Source organism: Dicentrarchus labrax, unplaced genomic scaffold, assembly GCF_905237075.1.
Source record: "Dicentrarchus labrax unplaced genomic scaffold, dlabrax2021, whole genome shotgun sequence".
Classification (NCBI taxonomy): domain Eukaryota; kingdom Metazoa; phylum Chordata; class Actinopteri; family Moronidae; genus Dicentrarchus; species Dicentrarchus labrax.
The window spans coordinates 8,205,353-8,229,129 of record NW_026136714.1 but is presented as its reverse complement, the minus strand read 5'-3'; the positions used below and the strand labels follow the sequence as shown (position 1 = coordinate 8,229,129).

The window sequence follows — 23,777 nt, the reverse complement described above, 5'->3', positions numbered from 1 at the left end:
TAATTCTATACACTGACATTTTACTACCCAACACTAAAACTGTCAAACTACTCAAACGCTCTCTAACTGAGAGTCGGCAGCAGCACCTGTTGGATACCACCTTTGTGTTTTTCCTGAGCTCTCTTTAAATGTTTAGGCCTACAACTGTCATGTTATCACTGCACATTGCTACACCTGTATCACCATGTTAGACAGTAAATGCCAGGCTTTGTCAGGTTTAAATGTGGTTCTTTTTAAATGAAAAGCAGCATTTAAGCAACAGCTGTGAGTCAGCATGGACCAATAGACTTTGCAATCCTATAAACTATAGGTGAGCATGAACCAACAAGTATGTGCATGTAGCTGTGAGTGTCAGTTTGCTGTTTTTTACCTGAGTTAATGAGCACTTTAAGGAAAAGAAACATTTTGCAGGATTGAAAATACATTTCAACAGCTCAGAAAAATCCGCTGAGTAAGATGGATTTTCAGACTAAATAGTGACCTTTGGGGCGGGGAGTTAAGAGGAGACTCGACTCGTGGCTCCAGGCTGCAACAGAGTGTGCACACTCCTCTCTGAATATCCATTTGTCCACTTGAGCAGGTTAGTCACTGCATATTTAATTACTGTGTAGTGGAAAGGCCATTCTAGTGTTCAACATGAAAAACACTATCAGTGCAGTTGCATAACTTCTCTGAAAACACATCAAGAATGTCGAAAATATTTATTGACAGCAATGTGTTGTTCTCATGTACCTCATTTATTCCATATGGTGTCTGTCACTTCACTTCACAGGACTTGCTTGGTTGTCATAAACCTAAAAAAAACCTATTGTTTATCTCTTAACTTGATCTGAACTGTCATCTGTCCTACATTACTCAAACAGCAGGGACATTTGATTAAATAAATAACACGATCAGAATAATAAAATCTTTGAATAAAGGTGGTAGATTTAATCATGTTATTGTAATTAACACATCTTCCACAAGTTTTGTCTCCCCAGCACTCTTTCTTATCAGTTAACTGAGCAGATTTGGCTGTTATCAGACTTTGCCTCAACACATGTACAAGTGTACGTGCTAATTGATCTCGCCAGGCTGCTAAGATTTACTCCTGCAGACTGAAATTCAACAGAACACATTGTGCCAGCAAATTAAAAAAACTTGCTGCAAACTGTGGCTTGCATGTTAATCAAATTTAGTTAGAAGAGATGAGGGCTCATAGTTGCATAGCTTAAAGTATTGTTATGGAACAACAACCCTTGTTCAGGATGTACTGAAACCAGATGTACTTATTTTTGCAGCGATACTTGAGGCTGTTGTGGTCAAGACATTTTCCTCTGCTGTGATTTAGGGCGGCTTAGCAGTGTGATATTACCGCCATTTTTTGTATTTTTGCAAATTACTTAAAGGGTACAGCAGAACAGTGTTTCATCTCAGTACCTGCTTGTACTCATCACCTGCCCTCTTCTCCCTCTCCTGACTCTCAGGTCTGTGACCCTGTTAACTAGAAATTTCCAGCCGAAAAGTTAGAAAGTTGCCAGTTAGTTAACATTGGGCTAAAAAGTCGAGGTTCTATGAATTATTATATTGTAATCCTGGGCTGTGATTTGCAGGATGTTGAGTGGCAGAGATTCATCCTACGCTTTAGACAGCACTTCTGCTGTGTCGAGTCTCTTTAATGTAACGCTCCGGGACACTTTTCAGTCATAAAAAACAAAAGATGCCTGTAAAGTGGACAAGATCAGGCAATAGCAGTTTCCAGCAGCCCTCAAAGAATATACAGGAAGTCACAGAACTATTTATTGTTATTATTATCAATGACACAAGATATGTATTGCCCAACAGGAGACTAATAGCCTACAATCTAGAGTTAAATATTGCAATCAGTCAGATTTTAGGATTTTCTACTAAACATGGTGTATGTGGTCAAAACTAAGAGCCAATCTTTGATCAGGCTATTAGCCAGTAGTTTCCCATCATGCCCTGAGTCTTGCTGTCAGTGAAGAACACCTGCGGCTCCTGGCTCTAAAAACTGCAGCTGCGGCGTTGCCCACGTGTGCATGAAATCGGAGCAATTCGGCATCAACTTAGACACAAATCTAACCAGCAGGCATCGTGAGGCCATCGTTGGCTTGTAAACAGCGTGGAATTTCTCTATTGCAATTATTGCGACAGCCTTATTATAGAGATAAAGAACAAATGTATTGTGAAACTAACTCAATAGAGCTTGTGGCCTTCATCAGGGACATGTTATGACCTTCTCAGATAATTTCCCTTGTCTTTACCCCCCTGCAGTACGTGAGGTTGTGAAATCCCTACTCTACTGTTTCTGCAGCAATCGTGTAAAACTTTATTATAGATAGAGGTCAACACGTTAATTAATGGTTTTAATAAATGTAAAATTAATAATTTATTAACTCCTCAGGGGGACACGTATCAGTGTACCACCGGGATTCTGCAGGTTTTCATTCAAGTTAAACAGACAGATTTAACTTACTTGAGCACCTTCACCCGAATATGAGAATCTGAGTGAAATCAGCTGTTGGAGGTTTTATGTGGACACCTGCAGCCCTCCAGAGCACATCAAAGTTATCTGTCCCTATAAATATTTCAGTCAAATGAAAATAATTAGAAGGAGCTATATAAAGGTACGACAAGCACATTGTCTTTTTTTATATGAATGTTGCCAACAACAATGTGCAGTGGTCATCAGGCTGCTGAGGTTTTCTGTCCTAAATGCACGAAAATGTTCTATTTTTCCAACAAAAGATACAATGATGTCATGTAGCATGATTAATCAGAAGTTAACATTTATTTCATTTAAAAGTCATAAATTCGCAAAGCACTGTCTTTATCTGTAGTTCCCCATATTTTCTGTTGAAAGGGGATGTTGCTACAGGAAATGACACATTGAATCTTCACTTTACTTCCAGTCCTTTGTCAGGAATTAAAATGTCTGACATTTTAACTCATTAAAAATAATAAGAACAGATCATTGTGACACTATTGTGGGTTTCTATTAGTTCATTATTTATTAAAGTATGGATACGTATGAAGTAATTATGTCACTGCATAAAACCTTTACATTATTTTGCCATCATTCAGTAAATTAACTGTAAACTAACAAAAACACTTGTGCTTGCCATTATTTTTTTATCTCTGGGATGCACAGCTTTTTTCTATAACTGTTTACATCAAATAGCTGATATTATAGTTTTATTTGCCTTCAAATAAGTTGTGCCTGTTCTGCAGCATAATGACATTCAGTGTGGTGATTGTACTTTATGTGGTTCACATATGGATGTTTCTTATTATAATCACCGGGTTTAGGGGGGAGCTTAGTCGCCATGGTAACTGTGCATTTATGTGTGTTTGAGTGACATTAAAATGGTAAAATTAATTCAAAAGAAGAAAGAATTCAGCTTCAATACAATCCATTTATGCAGGATGGGAAGAACAATGTTATTTGAACAAATGTCTCTTTAGGGAGTAAATGTAATTTCCTTAATGAGAAATAATAATTAGAATTTCTGAATGTCATAAAACCTTGAATAATGTCCTGTAGTTTTACGATAAAAAGTCTCTTTTGTCATCTGAGGGAAAACCATTTTTGCTCTTTTATAAAAAGAAATGTGCTCCGTTGGATCCAGAAATGAACTGAATCATTTATGTTGCTGTTTTTGTTGTCTTGATTTGAAATCTTCAGGATCCACCAGTCAGAGTAGCCAAATTAGGCAAGGTTCACGCCGCAGGAAAAGGGCTGCCACCTCCAGACCTGAACGTGTTTGGCCTGAAGGTGTTATTCCTTATGTCATCAGTGGTAACTTTAGTGGTAAGTAATCATTTACTGATCCTCCTCATGAGAAGAAGAAAAAGAACAAGAGTCACTTTTGCTTTCCTAACAAAGAATATATAATTATAAACATGATCTAATGTAGGATGCATGCTCAAAAGTCAACATTTATATCCTTTAAAGGTCAATAATTCTTAATGGTGATTGATGGTGTTTTACTTCTGTAATTCACAATATTTTCCTTTGAAAGGGGATGTAGCTGCAGGAAATAAAGTACTGAGGCATCATGTTTTCCTAATTCCTCAAAATGAATAACAAAATAAAGAAATACATGTTATCTAGTCATTTCACCTCAAAACAAGTTTGCGTTGTGCTCGGTAATTGTTCAAAAGCAAACTAAGTAGTGCATCTTTTTAATATAATGAATACAAGATTATGAAACTTTGAAAATATTTATAGAAAAGGTTACGTTATGACGGCACACATCTCATTGTGACTTCATTTCCTGTAACTCTGTATCTAACTCCATGTCCTAAAGTGGTTTCCAGCTGTCCTCTTTTCTATTCATCTCTTCTTTTCAACAAAGCGCAAAGTGTGTGTGTGTGTGTGTGTGTGTGTGTGTGTGTGTGTGTGTGTGTGTGTGTGTGTGTGTGTGTGTGTGTGTGTGTGTGTGTGTGTGTGTGTGTGTGTGTGTGTGTGTGTGTGTGTGTGGTGGTTTGGTCAGCTCCACAGATCTCACCCTCTCTGTCATTCTATTCAGGCAGCCAGCGGGCTATATTCCGCCAAGCCATGCGGCACTGGGAGAAGCACACCTGTGTGACCTTTATTGAGAGGACGCAGGAGGAGAGCTATATTGTCTTCACCTACCGACCATGTGGGTGAGTCAGTGGGGTTTCGTAGCTCCCACATGAAGGAACTGAACAATGGTCATCCTCTGTTGAACCTTCGTTATCTACAGCTAATTATTTTGCGCCTAAGCACTCTTCCTTGCCTTCTGCTCGGCAGCCTTTCACCATTGTTCATCCTCCCTTTTCGCAGTCTCTGTGTGAGTTGTTATTTCTGCCCCCTACCAGTCCTGAGAGAGACGGCCATTCAGTGGCCAGGAATGTTTCCTGTGCTTCCTCATCACACTGCATCCGTCACTGAGCACTTGTGTCATACATGGTGTACAGAATTGCACCCAAGGGCGAGACTTCCTCAGCCTTTCCATAACCCTGCTCTGCTTTACTGCTCTCCACTGAAGTTAGGCTCAGTGTCCACTCAGCGTTTCTTCTTAAACAGATACTCAGGGGAAGTGCTGGTTGTGGCTCTTGTTGTTGCTAAGCGACTATTGACAACCTGTGTGGACGTGGAGGGCTCTTTTATTTAACGATGCATTATTTTTAAATTAAGCACTTGCTGCTGTTGAGAACGCAGACCAGTGCAACCTATTAATTTGAGAATTTCAGAAAAAGAGGCTAGAACTGTTAGGAAAAGTAGGTTCCCAGGGGACACACAAACCTAAAGTGTTCCCATGTTTTAACCTCACACAGATTTAGACCACAAGCTGGAACTATTATGTCATTACACACAATGTACCTCTCCCACTGATATGTATCATTCAACCCAAACCGCTTAACAGAAAGCGGATGCAGCTCATGAAACTGAACTTTTTTCCAGCCAACTGTTGATAGCCATTTTTAGCCTGGTAACTGGCCTCTGGAGCAACAGGGATGACATTATCCACGCAGGCGGCAGCGGTTAGCAGTGGGAACGCTTGACTCTGCTGCATATTCAGCAGGCCCCCATCTGTCCTGTGCAAAGTTCAAGGCGTGTCTCAGGAGAGCCTGGCCGGGCTCGCAGTAATTAGAGAGCGGCTGTCTGGCCCACAGGGCCGTGATGTGTGTGCCCGTCCTCCAGACTCCCACACTGAACCTTTCATGTCACGCTGAGACGGAGCGCTGCAGCCAGCCAGCTCCCACCGTCACACTCAGCGTTTGCATTGGCAGACGGTTGAATGAATGTCACTGCTGTGTGTGTGGATGATGGGTCGCCTCGTACAGCTCTCCTGTAAAACAGACCAGCGGTTGTTAAGATAATGTTGTTCTCATTACAACCTCCATTATAAATGTACAGCTAGTAGATATTATAGAGCCAGACACGCATTCCATCTTCTTCTCTCCTGGGAAATGACTTCTTTTGGCCTCCTTCTGTAGTTTCCACTTGGTTGTTAGTGATTTTTTTCATTTACTAAAACATAAAGTCCAGTTACTATATTTTGGCTTTGTTAACACTGCCCCTCTGTGTGTGTGTGTGTGTGTGTGTGTGTGTGTGTGTGTGTGTGTGTGTGTGTGTGTGTGTGTGTGTGTGTGTGTGTGTGTGTGTGTGTGTGTGTGTGTGTGTGTGTGTGTGTGTGTGTGTGTGTGTGTGCTGATTCATAGGTGCTGCTCCTATGTGGGACGTCGCGGAGGGGGCCCCCAGGCCATATCCATTGGGAAAAACTGCGACAAGTTTGGCATTGTGGTGCACGAGTTGGGTCATGTGATTGGATTCTGGCATGAACACACACGGCCTGACCGAGACGAACATGTCAGCATTATCAGGGACAACATTCAACCAGGTAGGTCAGAGGCACAGGCCTCTCAGCAGTCCCTCAGCAATAATGTTGGAAAGATGCTGTGAGAGGCCAAATAATAAAAGTAACACATTTGTACACAAGAAAGTTTGGGCTAAGATGGTAAAAACAAAGAAAAAAACACTAGTGGGGTATATGCTTATCTTCAGCCTGCAGATTTTTATAAAACCAAGTGTTTCTTTGTGCTGTCAGTAGCCTCTTTGTATGATAAATTTTTCAGACAGAGTAGAACTGTATTCACCTTTGACATACATACATAAGGTTGCATGGTATGACTCAGCTTCATATTTCAGCTGTGCTCTTCCCTTTTTCCTTTCACAGGACAGGAGTATAACTTTTTGAAGATGGAGCCGGGGGAGGTCGACTCTTTGGGAGAAGTCTATGACTTTGACAGTATCATGCACTATGCCAGGAATACATTCTCCAGGTAGGAGCCAAGCCAAGTTCCACCCCATATGCCCCAGACATGAAAACTAGTCTTAGATCAAGTCAGGCCAAGCAGTTTCCTGCTCTGCTGCAACCTTTTAACCCTTCATCTTGTTTTCCATTTCTGCTCACAGAGTTTTATGACTGTATAGATCTGTAATGCACTAGGTCTGTGTCCTGCTGCTGAGTAATGTGGCAACATTCCCAAAACTTGGGAAGAAGAAAGAATGAAACACTTAATTCTCCCCAATAATAAATCAATAGAAAACTGACACTTAGCTTGAGGCCATCACATTTAGAAAAGGCTCACTGTTCCTTGAATGTCTGTCTTGGATCTGAATTGTTTCCTCACTGTTTGGGTTTAAGTGCAAAGAGATAGAAACTGGTTTCTTGGGAGAAAGTGGGTCTTAAAAAGCACATTTGTAAAGCTCCTATTTTGAACAAATGACTCTCCTCTTGTCTGAGTTTCTTTTGGCTAGATTTTTTTTTTTCAACAATCAGTGCTCACATTACATGGGGCTTTAGGGAGAGTGTGGGAGCATTAATGTGATTTATGTAATATTTGGACAAGATTAAGTTGGGTATTGCTGTATTGGGAATACTGAGGGTCAAAAACTAATACACTTGTGTGAAGTAACTTGTAGCAAGAAATCTGATTTGTCCAGTTCCACTTAGCTTTTTCCTTTTGGACCCAGAGTAGCTCAGGGTAGATTTTTTCAGCTTCACGTCTAGCTGAGTTGTTGCTTCATAGGTTTTACCTGTTCTGGTATCCACAACGGTATCCTTTACACTTTTCACTGTCATTCTGGCCTTTGCAGCATTAGCAGTATGGCAGTAGGAACACAAGCTCTGAGCTAATACAAATACAACCTCTCTGAAAAACTTAAAATGATTCGTATTATTATTATTTTTTTCTTTTAAAGTGAAAGCCAAGTCTTTTGTAGTTGTAGTGAAAGTGCCAGCTCCTTCCCACAGCCTGTTCAAATTAAGGCTCCTCTCCTCTGTTCCTACTGCAGCCCCAGTAAAGCAGCATCAGTCCTGGGGCTGAGCTAGCCCAGTAGCCCTGCTTCATCTCAACAAAATTTCTGTGTGCCACTTTCAAGGCTATGTGAAGCTTCTTGTAAAAGCTGTGGTTTCATACTATGAACCACCTCATTATGCTCCTGAAGGCCCTTTGAAGAGGCTTTGATGATTAGCATCATGATGTTCACCCTAGGCTACATCAGGGACTCACAGATTCATTTCCTATGTCTGCTGCAAAGCCTTTTAGCACCTCTAGAGCATTCAGGTGTTATAATACATGCCATGCTACTAAATGTCACTCCAGGCACAATTTAGGTCAACTTCTAATAATCACCTACATATGGTAAGGAAATGAGGAGTGGAAATTTTGCCTCAATTAATGTTTCCCTTACATATGAAGGAAAAGTTCTGCCAGTGCTCCCCAGGCTTAGTAAATAGATTAACATAACTTTAAAAGTATGTATCTTAGACTAATGACAGTAGATAAACAACTTACAAATAGGCTTAAGTGATGGTTTGTGAGATCTAGATGAAATAAAATTTGGTGTTGAATTTGTTGGATACTGAAAATGTCTAGAGAGAAACTCCTGTTTATCCTCTTAATTTTGTCACCGGCTGACCTCATTCCTTGTTCCCTGTTGAATGCTACAGGAAGCCCCTCCAGATGTTGTGCTGTCATTCAGCACTACACATTGGTATTACAGTGTCAGAGGAACTTACTTACTAGAAAAAGCCCCATGACAAACACTGGTCAGTCAGCCTGCGGTTGATTTGAAGTGTTATTTACCAGCTGGGTGACTGCAAAGCCAGAATAGATCTCTTTGGAGAAGTTGACTCAGTTTCAGCTTCTGAGTCATCATTGTAATTTCAAAAGCATCACTACACTCACTGCAAAGTGTTTTCTTGACAACCTGTCCATTTACATTCAATTATTCTTATTATTTTAAAGCTTTGACAACCAAACTTTACATGGAGTCATATAAATATTATGGTTACCTCCTGCTGCCATATGCAGGATATGACTTCAGTGTTGTGTATGAAAACTGTAGATTGACTGTTACCTCTATTGCATAGGTAAACAAAATGGGAGGGGGGTCTCTTGGACAGCTATACAGTGTTCTACCTATAACAGGAATAGTTTTGACAGCCTTTAGTAAACCAGAATGGGTGTAATGTGGTCTGTGGGCACACGTAAGTCAAAGCAAAAAACTAGTGAGCGCAAAATGTGATCATTACTACCTCACTCTGATATGAGAACCAGCTGTTGGGTGTCCTTTTGTTCTTACTTGGCCCTCTACGTCAGCTGTATATATTTTTTCCCCACCACCAGCTTTCCCATGCCCAGTGTAACTCTGTCAGTGTATGGGCCTCTTCCCAAATCAACTGCCGTGCTCCTGCGGCAAACAGATTCTGGGAAGCAGAGAGGGAATCTTTGTCTAAACGGAGGCTGCGGCTGGGAGTAGGCCAATGTACAGAAATGCCTGTCTGGCCCCGTGCATCCAAACTGTAGGTCGAAAATGCACTTATTTTTAAGCAAAATTTAGATTTTGTTTGGATTTAGGGTTTAGGGGCTGTACAGGAAAACGCGAAACTGATGGAACTGAGAGGCATTGAATAACATCTGCTATATTATAAAATATGAAACATGATACTCCAAGAATCCTTTTACTTCATACCAACAACCATTTCTCTGTAAAAGGCGTTTAGGTCTACAGGATCCTTTCGGTGACAAATTGCACACTGCAGCTCATAAATTGTTGTATCTTCCCCAAAATAAAAAACAAAAAGAGATGTTATCTTGTATTGGATTTCAGTCAGCTCAGCACTTTAAGAAAGGCAATCCATTCAAGTTGCTGTCACTCTTAGGTCAAGATTTGGGCTTAACTTAATGATCTTGTAAATTTGTGGTATGCACTAGAGTCCTGCCCCAAAGTGTGTTTATGTCGGGTAATCCGCCCTGTTCTGTTTTCACTCCAACTCGGACTCTGTTGCTATCCTAATTCATGGAACTGTATTGATCAATAAGACTGTTAAGACATGAGAGAGGAATGGCTGCCACTGCTGGGGAATGTTTCACAGAGTTGTATTAGCAGACAAGGGGCTCCTGTTAGCTTTTCACAAGTCATTCCAAGCTGTTTTTCTTGAGTGCTGATTGGCTGATTTACCTGTGCCAGTGTCGTTCTTCATTACCCCATTATTAGCCAGTGTGTTTGCTCGGTGTTTTACAGTAAATCACCGTGGGAAGCCAGGGCCTTTGCCGCGGGTGTTGTTCGGAAGATTTCATGGCTTGTCTTGATGTTTTGCCGTGTCTCCTGGGGACAAGCAGAGCTGATCCCCGTGCTTTTTGTCTCGGGCGTGTTACCCGACCCACAACTTTCCTGCCCCCTCCTTTGCTCCGGAGATATTTTTCAGGACTGGTGCATGGAACAGTGCCAACTCAAATAGAGACCTGCCAGTGTGCCCTTTGTCTGCTCTGACACCGGCTGGAGTGGCGTTTTTCACCGACAGCCAGCATACGGGCTCCTGGAAGCTCACAGACAGACAGGGAGGCAGAGTCTAAACTGTTAGCTCAGGCTGCTCTGTGTGCACATGCCTGGCGTTGATAGGCATGTCACCATGGGAACGGCCAGGGAGCCAGGCCGTTGCTCGCCAATAGTTAGAGAAAAATGGAGATGATAAACTAGCAAAGTGTCAAGTGAGACAGCAGTGTGAAAAGAGTCTATCTGAACTAACTGTTCTGTTCTGCCATTTCTTTGAAGCCACGTAGATGATTTACCTGATTGCTGTTTTTTTTTTGTTTCACAGTTTTCATTTTGGACTAATAGCAATACATGTGGCTGTTGTTCATGCGCCCTTCTTTTTACAGCTTATGCAATTTACTTTGATCGCTGAATGACTCTGGAGAAGGGCTTAAGCTCTTAGTTTGGGTCCATCTGTAGGGCAGACGTGTGTGAAGAATGATGTCAGCATTGACTTCAAAAACAGACCGTGTGACCCCGACCTCAAAGGAAGACTAAGTGACTGCAACTGTCCATCTGTTGGGTTGTAGCTGACAAGTATACCTGAAAGAGTGAGAAAGTAAAATTTATTTAAAAAATTACCATTTAAATGAATGATAAGACCCCCAACCTACATGCCTGCAAACACTTTGACATTCACGTGTGTGTGTGTGTGTGTGTGTGTGTGTGTGTGTGTGTGTGTGTGTGTATGTGTATGTGTGTGTATATATATATATATATATATATATATATATAATTTTAAAGCATAATTAAAGCACAGTTAAAATGATTAACTTTCTCATGTTAAGATAATCAATGGTCTATGAAGTGGAAAATGGCTACATCCTGGATAATTGAAAGTGTTTATTGATAGATAAGAGCTTAAATGAGTTTATTACAGTACAAACAGGTGGGTCAGGATCAATAATGATGATACTCTTGTGTACACATGGGTGTGGGTGTGCTTGATAATATTTTAACTGGTGCCACATCTCATTACAAGCAGTCTGTTAGCATTATGTGTTTTGACTATAAGAAACGGTGATGGGTACATCGGAAATGTCACATGCATTTAGACATTAGAGAGAGTTACCAGATTTAAATCTCAATTTAAAAGCTAATTCAAAGTGAATATGAAAATGAGTTCTCCGTGCTCCTCTTGTCTTGGATTTGTGGTATTTTTATACAAAACAACCACATTGTGTTTGGCTTAGTCAAGACTGGCAGTACTCATTTTCATCATGGTATTTAGAAGTCTCAATCCTTTAGAAAACATTAAGAACAATGTTGACAGTGATTAGTTTGCTCTGATCAATGGTAAGTCACTTAATCTTTGAGCAAACATGTTTTGTGGTGTGCATTGCATGTTGGAAAAGCTATCAGGATTGTGTGCATGTTATCTGGGTTTCATGCAACATTAGTCTCTCTTGCTGAATTACAGAGGCATCTTCCTGGACACCATCCTGCCACGCTACGATGTGAACGGAGTGCGACCACCCATTGGCCAGAGAACCAGACTGAGCAAAGGGGATATCGCACAGGCACGCAAACTCTACAAATGCTCCAGTAAGACCAAAATGACAGATCCTGTCTGCTCTAAAGTTTTTCCTGGCTATTTTTGCATGTGTGTGTAACATAGCCCTGAGAGAGAGGTCTGTAGTCTTCTTCTGCCTTCCCTAGATACAGCTCACACTGTGTGGAAATAGCCATGCATTTACTATTGATGTGGCGTGGTTCCTTGGCTAAAGCATCCGAGACTCCCGAGCTGGGAGGAGTGTAAACACTACCCAGGGACAGGAAGTTTGTCATCACTCTTTACCAGATAGACGCAAAAGAACAGCTGGTTTCGAGAAGACAATGACTAAAATGATTGTTGGGAACAACGCTCGTGTCTACACATCACAGCATGCACATTGTAAACTGTGAGGCTATACACTAAGGGGAGTTACATAAGCATGGCACTTTTCCGAACCACTCACTTTGTTTATGCTTCCAGAGAGGAGAGAAAGGATTTAGTGCTGTTGTAAACAGAATTTACAGCATTAACAGATGTACATTGAGAACAGCCTTCTGCTCAATAGATTTGATGTCAGACAGTTAATTGTAGGTCAGGCCAGGATAGCTGAGCTGTCAGCCTCACATTAAAGCTCAATGAATAAACATAGAGATGGTCACCATAGCTCAGCCAGCCGCTGTGGTTTTAGTGTAGAACTGGAAGTTTTAATCTTAAGTGAATCTTATGTGTCTGTGAAAGCGTTCTGTCTCTTTCTTCACGACAATCTCTGTCTCGTGAGGAATAAACAGACTGGATGATGTGACGCACATTGTGGGGGATGAGGTAGTGAGTCTCCACATGTTCTTGAGGGGAAAAAAATCCTTAAAGAGCCACGGATCTCCCATTCATGCAGCATTCCTGGGAGTGTTTGTCATCCCCGGTGTGTGCCCCGAGAGCTTGTTAATAGTTTAGTATTGGCAAATCTCTGCCAAGCATTATTACACACAACTCGTAGCTCAGGGTTGCTCGTTTTTATTGCTTACACACAAGCCTCAAGGGAAGCAATGAACTCAAACAGTGGAGGGAGATGCTTTCCTTGCTCCTGCTTCATGCAGCCCAAGGTAAAGATAACATAGCGGTAATAATGAATGCATGCACACTCCTCAAGATGGACAGCTGAAGATACGATCTACTCTCTATCGTTTCCTCCCGTCTTAATTAAACACATCTCTCCCCCACTTGGCCTGAGCCTCAGTCAGACGTTCCATGAGGCTGTGTATTGTGTTTGGAATCAGTCCTCGCACACTTGCACACTTAGTTTTGCCAGTCAAACTAAGGGTGGTTTTTCACTGGCAACACGTACATAATGCATCACAGCCTCCAGAGGGCTGGGTTATTTATAGTGGGCCAGGTTTATTTTCAGATGCTCAGAGAAAGTGTCTCACACTCCTATTCCTTTGTGTGATTATCATCTGGAGTAGCTGGGGGAGGGGAGGGGTGAGGCACGGGGTTGTGGGTGAATATTATCAGCAGATGTGCCTTTGAACATAAAAGAGATGCCCTTTACTTCACATTTGGTGTTATAATTCCAGCATCCAGCCGCTTTCAGGGGATTTACTTCAGAGCTGAAGTCTGTATATCTTGAATTAGTGGCTTAGGTGTTTTCAGGCAGAGACTAATTGGAAGGGCATCATGCTTACGGCTTTGGCCTTACGTGCGGGTCTGTGTGTGTTTGTTTCTGTGAACAGGATGTGGGGACAGTCTGCAGGACAGCAGCGGCAACTTCTCCTCTCCCGGCTTCCCCAATGGATACTCGGCCTACATGCACTGCATCTGGAGAATATCAGTCACACCAGGAGAAAAGGTCTGAGCACGTGGAAAGTGACCGGTCAAATTGGCTTAAAACAAGCTTCACTGGCTGTTTACCCAGATGTGGTGTCTCTGTTACTTGTTATTTATCTGAACATTAGCAGTGTGTGACCTTTGGCCTGAACCATGTCAGTAATCATGCTCTCTTGTTTTTTTAAAGATCATTCTGAACTTCACATCCATGGATCTGTACAGGAGTCACTTGTGTTGGTACGACCACGTGGAAATCCGAGATGGATACTGGAGGAAGGCGCCGCTCAAAGGTCAGTTTTAACATGAGAATACCAAACTAGAGAACAAACGATTATTTTCCTTATAGATTAATCTGATGATTATAAGATAAGATAGGATAAGATAAGATGTTACTTTATTGATCCCCTGTAGAAGAAATTAAAATGGCACAGCAGCACAGGGAAAATTTAGTGCAAAGAGCAGAAAAGGGATAAAAATACAATCAAATATAATAAAAATGCAAATATAAAATATAAAACATATATAAAATAAAGTGGAATATGGTCCAGCTGGATAACTGTACATGTGTAATGTTAAAAAGTATTACAGGTTAATAGTTAACAGTCAAAAGTGATGGTTTCATACCATAGTGTCCTACCTCGGCCATGCAGCATTTTCTAAACATAAAATGTGAAAAGCAAAGATGTAAATTGTGAGTGTAGTTCTTTTCTATTTTAATTTTTTGAATATTGTCTCTCATTTCTTCTCTTATCCTCTCTTAGTGTGTTTAGTTTCTGTGAAATAAAGAGCTCCGTAGAGGTATTTCAGAGCTACCACAGGTGTCTTGATGATAAAATTCTGGTTTATGTGTGTCTCTTCACCTGTGAACCTAGGTCGTTTCTGCGGTGATAAACTGCCAGAGCCCATCATCTCCACCGACAGCCGACTGTGGATTGAGTTCCGCAGCAGCAGTAACTGGGTGGGAAAAGGTTTCTCCGCTGTTTATGAGGGTAAGCACCCGTTCCCCGGTTCCCCCGACCTCCCTGCACCCTATTCCAGCACGTCGTTCAGCTGACTGAACGCATGGCCAGTCACACATCCAACAATGTGCCTAGAAGCTGCAGTAATATCCACAGTTTCTGGCTCCCCTACTGCTGATGTGTCAGGCACTTTACGCCGCATTAATCAGATTTTGGCCGGCCTTCACATTCAGTTCCATTGTTTCCAGACTGCAAAGGGATGGTGTGTTTGTGTGTGTGGGAGCTGGTGGTGCAGGCATTTCAGTTAATCCACGTTGCGTAAATCAGAACAGTGAGCACATGTTTTTTTTTTTTTTTTTCTTCAAAAGGCATGTGCTGATGATATTGCTATCAAGGGAGCTCAGTATTGTTTTTATTGTTTTTACTGTCACAGCCATCTGTGGTGGGGAGGTTAAGAAAGACAACGGCCAGATCCAGTCCCCCAACTATCCTGATGACTACAGGCCCAACAAAGTGTGCGTGTGGAAGATTACTGTAGCTCAGGGCTACCATGTAGGCCTTACCTTCCAGTCTTTTGAGGTAAAACACCAGTCCTTTGTTAATTATCAAATCAAAAAATTTTGCTTATGACTGAAATTTCGCTGATGTCCAACTCTAAGCTCAAATCCTCTAACCTTCCTCAGATTGAGAGACATGACAGTTGTGCCTATGACTACCTGGAGGTGCGTGATGGGAACTCTGAAAACAGTCCCCTGCTGGGCCGCTTCTGTGGCTACGACAAACCAGATGACATCAAAACCAGCTCCAACCAGCTGTGGATGAAATTTGTTTCAGATGGCTCTGTCAACAAGGCCGGCTTTGCTGCCAACTTCTTCAAAGGTCAGAGGTTAAGGGTTGTAAACTCTTACCTGACATATTCCAGCAATCACTCTGTCTGGCGTTGTATTTAAAATATTGCAGCTGTGGGTGCCCGGTTAGCTCAGTTGGTAGAGCTGGCGACCCATGTACAAAGTCTGAGTCTTTGCTGCAGCGGCCCAGGGTTTGAGTCCGACCTGCGGCCCTTTGCTGTGTGTCACACCCTCTCTCTCTGCCCCACTTTCCTGTCTACCTTCGGCTGCCTCTATCAATTAAAGGCAATAAAAAGCCCCATAAAATACTTTTAAAAAAAAAAACTTTGCAGCTGTACCTTTTTATTTCAGATTTTTTTTTTTCACTTGCACCGTCGGGTTCTGTGTGACCCCCTTTGCCTGGCTCTGCTGTTGTTTTGGAGGGTTTCTCTTGTAAGCCACCGAGCCAGGGGGCCGGCTAAAAGGGTCCTAACATATCTTTGTGTTTTCAGAGATGGATGAGTGCTCCAAGCCGGACAACGGTCGCTGTGAGCAACGCTGTGTCAACACACTAGGCAGCTACAAGTGTGCCTGTGACCCAGGCTATGAGCTGGCTGCTGACAAGCGCAGCTGTGAGGGTAAGTACAGGGAGAAAAGTCACCAGCCCTGCTCAACATGTAATTTACATGCTAAAGCACTTTACACAGTTAGCCACCCAAATACAATAAGTACAGTCATCCCTAAAAGCCAGGAAAGATGCCAACAGTGACGCTTGCGCTGGCTGGGAACTATCTTTTAAAGATTTGAGTCACAACAATGCAAGTATTATTTTTATCTCAAATTATATGTTGTTGTTTAAGACCTAATTACTAGTATACAAGCTGTGCGTTATCTGCTTGACCATTGTCTGCCCCTAGAGAAGATCCACTATTACTGCAGTTTCTTAAAAGAAAATATAGTGCCGTAAAAATTAAAGAGAAGCAAATTACATTGAAATAACACAATTGGTGTTGATTGTGAATACAGCTCTGTCATATGCATTAATGATAAAATAATGCAGTCCAGAGCATTAGCATTTTGCATCAGCTCTACTTTTATACAAGAGTATACTATCATTTGAGCAACCTTGAAATAACAAAAAGGTAGTAATTTACTATCATATCTGCACTTACATGCAAAGAAAAGAGGCTTACATCTTTATTGCATATACAAATAGCTAAGCACATCTAATAACTTTACAATCCACGTATCAACACATCTATTGTAGTTGGTAAGGATCAACACTACACATTCATTTAAGCTAAAAATAACCAGGTGAGGGAATGGGTGACACCAGTTGTTGTACCATGTTGTGCATTGCGTAAAAGATACAAAGCCCCAGGGGCAGGTCAGGCAGTAATCGGGTTTATTCAGGACACAGAAAGGATATTTTAGAGGGCTTTCATGTTAGCTCTTGAAACATTTGGGGATATTTATCTCTACACATCTGTATCTGTATCAAGCTAACTATTTGTCCTTGTCTCTTCCCATTTTGTGTTTTCTGTCCAGCTGCCTGTGGAGGCTTCATCACCAAGCTGAATGGGTCAATCACCAGCCCTGGTTGGCCCAGAGAGTATCCCCCAAACAAGAACTGCATCTGGCAGCTGGTTGCCCCCACGCAGTACCGCATCACTCTGCTCTTTGACGTCTTCGAGACTGAGGGCAATGACGTGAGCACTGGGGTTTTTATGAATCTGCACGGGGTGGGTTTGTTCTATTTTCTCTCTCTCTGTCATTGCACCACATCTATCTACCTTCATATCAAACAAAGCCTTGCTCTCCTACTCATGATAAAAACAAATAAAATGCCCCAGCCTCTTCACATGCTCTGTTTCTCTGCCCAGGTTTGTAAGTACGACTACGTGGAGGTGCGCAGTGGACTCTCCGCTGATTCAAGGCTACATGGCAAGTTCTGTGGGGCAGAGAAACCAGAAGCTATCACCTCCCAGTACAACAACATGCGCATTGAGTTCAAATCAGACAATACAGTGTCCAAAAAGGGCTTTAAAGCGCAGTTCTTCTCAGGTGAGTCCTCTGGCAGTGCTGTGCTCATTATCGCAAATCCTTTCAATCCTGCAGATGGAGCTGCTATATGTCAGTCTTGAAAGGGAACAGCCATAAAGGTTATGTCCTCTGTGCTTCCTCAGACAAAGATGAGTGCTCTAAGGAGAACGGTGGCTGTCAACATGAGTGTGTCAACACCTTTGGGAGCTACAGCTGTCAGTGCAGAAGTGGCTTTGTGCTGCATGAGAACAAACACGACTGTAAAGAAGGTATTCCATCTCAGATTCTTGTCTCTCGTCATATGGTTGCAAATTCTTGTTCCCAACCTTTTGCAGTCAGAGCAGCCATTGAGGTAAATGAGCACGTGCTTACTTGTGTCAGAAACAGTTTGAGTGCAGTTTTAAGTGTTGGACTGTTCTATATTCGCATGATACAGAGGTCTGTGTTGACTCAGTGGTGTCTTTTTACAGCTGGTTGTGATCACACTGTGAATAGTGTGAGCGGTACCATCACCAGCCCCAATTGGCCGGATAAATACCCCAGCAAGAAGGCATGCACCTGGGCACTCACCACCACTCCAGGCCACCGCATCAAAATCGTATGTGTCACTTCCTCCTGCTCGCTGTATAATTTCACTTGTCAATCATGTATTTATTTGTGTGTGGCTTGTTGTGTAATTGAATTGCTAAATCCACTGAGGACATCTGTGTTTACTGTGCTGATGTCAGAAGCTGTTATGCCATCCCTAACGATGATGTGTGGCTCCCCCTTCTGTTATTATCTGCATTTTTGTCTACTGTGTCACTGACATGCAATGGATTATTTAAAAACTCTGCATTCACTGAAAGAAAATCAGTGACAATTCATAATGTCAAAGCATCTCATGCATGCCTCTGTCTCTAAATAACAAAGCAAAAAAAGTTTTCTAGAAATAACACAGTTCACTGTCAAGATTATCTATTAAAAAAGAAGCTAAAGAAGCTTAAAATACTTAATGACCTCATAAATTTCTATTTATAACACACTTCTTTAAACATATCCATCATCTTGTTTTGCTGCAGTCCTTCAATGAGATCGACATGGAGGCCCACCTGGAGTGTGCTTATGACCACATTGAGCTTTACGATGGGCGAGATGGAAAAGCTCCAAGTCTGGGTCGCTTCTGTGGCACCAAGAAGCCCCCACCCATCATGTCTAGCGGCAACAAGCTGTTCATTCGCTTCTTCTCTGATAACTCTGTGCAGAAGAAAGGCTTCGAGGCTTCACATACTGCAGGTAAGATTAGATGATGTTGTAACGGTACTCAGTTTCTCCTCCTGCTGAAGAAAAGAACACAGTAGTAGCTAAGGGGAATTCCAATTCCAAATGTTTGTAGGTCAGTTACTCACATCAAACTTCACAAAGGTTTCTGGATGTAATACACAGGATTTAGTTTTGGTCATAATTCACCACCCTGTCTGAGAATGATTATGACTCATATTTAACAACAGAGCGTGGTTAAGACTGCTTTGTATCTGGATGACTCTAAAACCCCAAACAAGCCAGAGACCACAGCAGCTGCACTTGCAGCTTATCAACACTGGCCTCTGCTTACACAATGTCCAGGTCAACTCTACTTTTCTGTTCACAGAGTGTGGAGGTCGCCTAAAAGCTGAAGTCAAAACCAAGGACCTGTTCTCCCATGCCCAGTTTGGGGACAATAACTATCCCGGAGCGTCCGACTGTCAGTGGGTGATCGCAGCGGAGAAAGGCTATGGCGTGGAGCTCATCTTTCAGACCTTTGAGATTGAGGAGGAGGCCGACTGCGGCTACGACTACATGGAGCTCTTCGACGGAGCTGACACCAAGTCTCCACGGCTGGGACGTTACTGCGGCTCAGGGGTATGAACATTTTTATTTGACAAATACAATGGGCTTGTCACAGCACATTTTCCTGTTTTTTAGAACAGCAGGAGTGTTCAGACAATTGTTTTGAAATTAGCACTGCTGTTGAGTAACCTTTGCCAGCAGTTTGTAAAAGGGCGACTTTGTGAACTACCCTGGGGCTTTGGATTCCTTACTCCGGTTTTAATCACTTTGTTAAAGTTGGCGTGTTCCTCTGGTTTGGGAGTGTTGCTGTGGAGGCGGTTGTAGGTCGACACAAGTCATCACTCCCTGGGTGCCGATAGCCTATCAGAGTCTCTGGCATTGCCTTGTAACTGCGAATTAATCGGCCAATGCTGAGGCTGCAGCCGAAGTCTGGAACAATGAGGCCAGCAGGGAATAGAAACACAAGTTTCCTCAGGTCAGAGAACAGCTTGATCTCATTTACACACTTCAATAATAAGCTCTGGCATTTTACTCACGCCTGTTCCTATGAATCATTTGCTGGAGGGGACATAACACCCCCAGAACCCCCGGGGAGTGGCTCCTCAATCAAGTTTCCTTTTATAAAACCAGTCGAAATAAACTGACACAATTCAGTCCAAAGTAGGGTGAAAACTCATTATAGTGCGGGGAGGCTTACTTTTAGCCCAAGGGCTTTTCTCAGTTAAATAGTAGACTACATATTGCTGGGTCTACAGTACAATTTGTAGACTGCTTTCTTCTTGTGTTTTAAATCCCTTTCCAAATAAACCAAAACTCATGGCTATTGTAGATATATTAATCATGTTTTGAATGGCAGCTTTAATCAACAGTCTGGTGTTTTACAGTTGGTTGCACAAGCTTTGGCTTTTCTGACATTGCAGCGCTTCTCTTTGTTACAGCCACAGTGCAGCTGCCTCAACCAACTAATTATTTTTCAGTATGATGTTCTGAATTAATATTCATGTGATACCACTATTCTGACAAACAGCCAGGTCAAGTGTTGCATATTTTCTGTGCTCCATAATGCAGTTAATTTCCCTTTTGTTTCACTGGAAAGTTTGGCCGCCGTTATACTCAAGACAGTAGAAATATACGAATTGCTGTGCAGTATATGGTTTTGTTCAGAAAGAAATGAGCTCCATGGAGAGGTGCACCTGGAACTAATCATCAGAGTATATTTTATCCTCACTTCAATAGTATCCAAAGCCTTAATCAGGATAAAGCTGGAAAGGGCCAGTTCTAGTCCTGGATCCTTACGTGGCCCCTGGCTGTTAGAGAAGCAGCAGCTCTCTGCAGTCAGAAGCCGTTCGTCATGGTCACTGATTTGACTTCAGTTTCAGCATGGGAGAAGTCTTTAGTTTTAATTGAAGTGCAGTCAAAGAACCAGAAAGCGGCAGCACAAGTGAATCTATTGTTTTGTCCCTCCTGACAGCCTCCAGAGGAGATCTACTCGGCCGGTGACTCCATTGTGATCAAGTTCCGCTCTGACGATACAATCAACAAAAAGGGATTTCACGTCCGCTACACCAGTACCAAGTTCCAGGACACACTGCACTCACGCAAGTGACCAGCGGGGGCCGGAAGGGGCCGTGCAGGGCAGAGGGGCAAACGGAGGGGCCCCCAGGGGAGGCGCCAGCCTGATGCTCGGAAACCTTCGGCCACCAAGATGAATCAGACACGACAGAACAGCCGCAAGACCACCAACCGCACCTCAGCTCCTAGGGGCTCTAGCTCCCCCCACAGACTGTGAGGAGTAAAGCCATTCTGCAGTACACCTTGTTTTTACCTTTTTATGGTTAGGATTGGGGTGGGAGGATGAACGTCCGCTTTAAGTGGACAGTAGGGGAAAAGTTTTTGACCCAGTCCCCTCCAGATATTTTGTGTTTTTTCTTTCTTTTTTTTTTTTTTTTTTAAACATGCCTCCTAATGAGAGGCACAAAGGAAAACAGTGGATTCTCAGGACCTGTAGGAAGGCAGGCATCAGCTGGATAGATCCCTGCTTTTGCCGGGCCAGCCCACCACATCCAGGGAGAGGAGAGGAAGAGGAGGAGGAGTATGGGAAGGTCTCCTGCACTCCTCAATAATTGCTCTCCTCTCCTCACACTCTCACCCCTTTTGGTTCAAGGATTCCTATCTGTAAGAGGATTAGAATGACTTGACTTGAGATTTTGATACTGTATGTCAGTCAATTGCATGTAATTACAAGGAAAGAAGGAAAACTGTACAGTGACAACACCAGCATTTGTAATTGGCATTGTCCTGGCAACCAGTGGCAAGATTCTCGTTGTTACCATTAACAAGGAAATTAAGGAAGCAGTTATCTTATTAAAGGACTAATAAATGAATTGTGGTCCATGTCTTCTGGTTGGTAATTGCTTGCCTGATGACTGGCTATTACTGTACCTCCATGTATAAAGTAATGTGTATGATCTTTCAAAGGGAACATGTGCTTTTCTCAGCTCGAACCAGTTAGCACTTTACAGTGAATTGTTCCAAAATCATGAGCTTATGAGTTTTTGTGAAATGCCATGCCAGTTCACTTATTTTTAAATGCATTTTATCTCTTATTCTTCATTGTTGTTTTTTTTAAATTGCTCCATTTAGTTCCTCAGGCATACTTGAACATTGTGTGTGCCCTGTAACGTGGGGTAATAAAGATATGACTTATGTTTCAGTGTTGATTTACAGTTCTGATGTAAAATAATTTCTCTCCAGAGAAAATGCCTTTTCATGGTACAATGAAGTATTTCTCAAGAACCAAATGAGCCTGGGTATTTATTGTTATAGTAATTACATATATAATGTAAAGGTGGAAAGGTACTGTTGAAATTAGCCCTATAATTGCCTTCTAATGTGTAGCATTGGTCTATGTTGAATATACTATGTTGCTCACTTATTCCTTTTCTCCATTTATTTCTCACTCAACACTATAAGAAAAATGTTGTGTAACATTGCAGCAGTCTGACACATCTGTTTGATGTCTGACCTTTGTTCACAATATTAACTGATAACTGTAATCCTGTTTTGTGCCATTTCAGTTAAACCACGTCCTGCATTGCACTGACTGAGCTGCTGGTTGAGTGCAATCCAGGACATGTGAGTAGGAGGAATAATACAGAACTGAGGACTTAAATGTCAAACTGGTCTGTGTTTGAAATGAAAGTTTGAAAGTTTCAGAGGATTTTTCTGACACCCAGCAAACACAAAAAAACAACAAAGCCAAATATAAATATCCCTTATTCATCTGGTCTTTGATGCGCTATTTATAGATGGAGCTTGTCATTTCAGACTACAGCAGGAAATCATTTCCTTTTCCACCTTGCTAAATATTCATTCCCCTACATGTAACCTTACTCTTCCTCAATAATTATTCCATTACTATTCTGTTGTGCTTGCTTTCTTTTTTTTTTTTAATAAGCAGAGCAGCGTTGTTGCGCAGAAAACTGCCAGAGTGGCACGAATTAAATTGGTCCTCACTCTACTTAACCCAACAAAAAGTACTGCAAAATACATGCACATGCAACAAGACTTCAGTCTGGGTAGACACAGTTTGGGAAAACACTTTACAAGGATCAAAACATGCTTTATATTCATGAAGAAATGCAGAAGATCCCTGAAAGGTGCAGGTACATTACCTTTTTAAATAAATGTATGTTTTCTTTTGTCAAATCTTTTACTCAGTTACCTAAGTACATGGGTGTCATTTATATTTATCGTAGATTTGTGTAACCTTTATCACAATCATCTGTGTCAGATTGAACGCAGATGATTGTGATAAATTGTAGTCAACAATAAAAACAGTGAACCCATACTTATCAGAATTAACACAGATAAAACCATTAACTGGATTTCAGTATCTGTAGATCAGGAAATGTAACATCTTACCCTTTTGTTTTTTTATACACCAGCTGCACGTACTTGTTAGTTAGAAGAAAATGTGATCTCCATACAAGAGGTGCTCCTATCAAAAATCACCTGCACATTTAAACAAATGTCAACGGACCACCGACGTTCAAACTGACAGTAGAGACGTACTGACAATTGGCAACTCTGTTTTATTTTTCTGCTTTAACCAATAGGTCAAGTAAAGCAGAGGACTCCTCATAACAAGTCTGCCATGGTTTTTCTGCTTTTACTCAAAACACTTGTTTATATCTTCCTACTTATGTTCTCATCACAATGAGCAGGAATGCCGCTGTATGTATTTTGTTTAATAACCGACATGAAACATTGATGCCCTGCAATTTAATGTAAAATTTGAGCCGATTCATATGAATAATTAATGACCGACTGGAGATTATGATGCTTTCTACTATAGCTCTGTGTGACTGTAAGTAAACCGTGACAGGTTCATCCTGCTCCGCTGCTCCGTTACATAACAATGCAGAAAAAAGCAGTGCTGAGCCTTCGCTAAAGAAAAGACCAGAGGC

The 23,777-nt window shown here is 41.9% G+C and overlaps 1 protein-coding gene across 1 annotated transcript in view; it reads left to right on the top strand.

Annotated features, from left to right (window-relative positions):
- Positions 1-22,243, top strand: part of bmp1a (bone morphogenetic protein 1a) — a 31,276-nt gene extending 9,033 nt beyond the window's left edge. The window contains exons 3-20 of the mRNA XM_051421524.1: positions 3,686-3,811; positions 4,533-4,650; positions 6,193-6,371; positions 6,708-6,813; positions 11,775-11,899; positions 13,577-13,692; positions 13,858-13,960; positions 14,543-14,659; positions 15,063-15,208; positions 15,313-15,508; positions 15,969-16,094; positions 17,005-17,165; positions 17,340-17,520; positions 17,643-17,768; positions 17,970-18,097; positions 18,561-18,774; positions 19,130-19,380; positions 20,780-22,243. Coding sequence (XP_051277484.1) covers positions 3,686-3,811; positions 4,533-4,650; positions 6,193-6,371; positions 6,708-6,813; positions 11,775-11,899; positions 13,577-13,692; positions 13,858-13,960; positions 14,543-14,659; positions 15,063-15,208; positions 15,313-15,508; positions 15,969-16,094; positions 17,005-17,165; positions 17,340-17,520; positions 17,643-17,768; positions 17,970-18,097; positions 18,561-18,774; positions 19,130-19,380; positions 20,780-20,914 — 2,654 coding nt within the window. The 3' untranslated portion in view covers positions 20,915-22,243. The remainder of the gene's footprint in view (positions 1-3,685; positions 3,812-4,532; positions 4,651-6,192; positions 6,372-6,707; positions 6,814-11,774; positions 11,900-13,576; positions 13,693-13,857; positions 13,961-14,542; positions 14,660-15,062; positions 15,209-15,312; positions 15,509-15,968; positions 16,095-17,004; positions 17,166-17,339; positions 17,521-17,642; positions 17,769-17,969; positions 18,098-18,560; positions 18,775-19,129; positions 19,381-20,779) is intronic.
- The last annotated feature ends 1,534 nt before the right edge of the window (positions 22,244-23,777 follow it).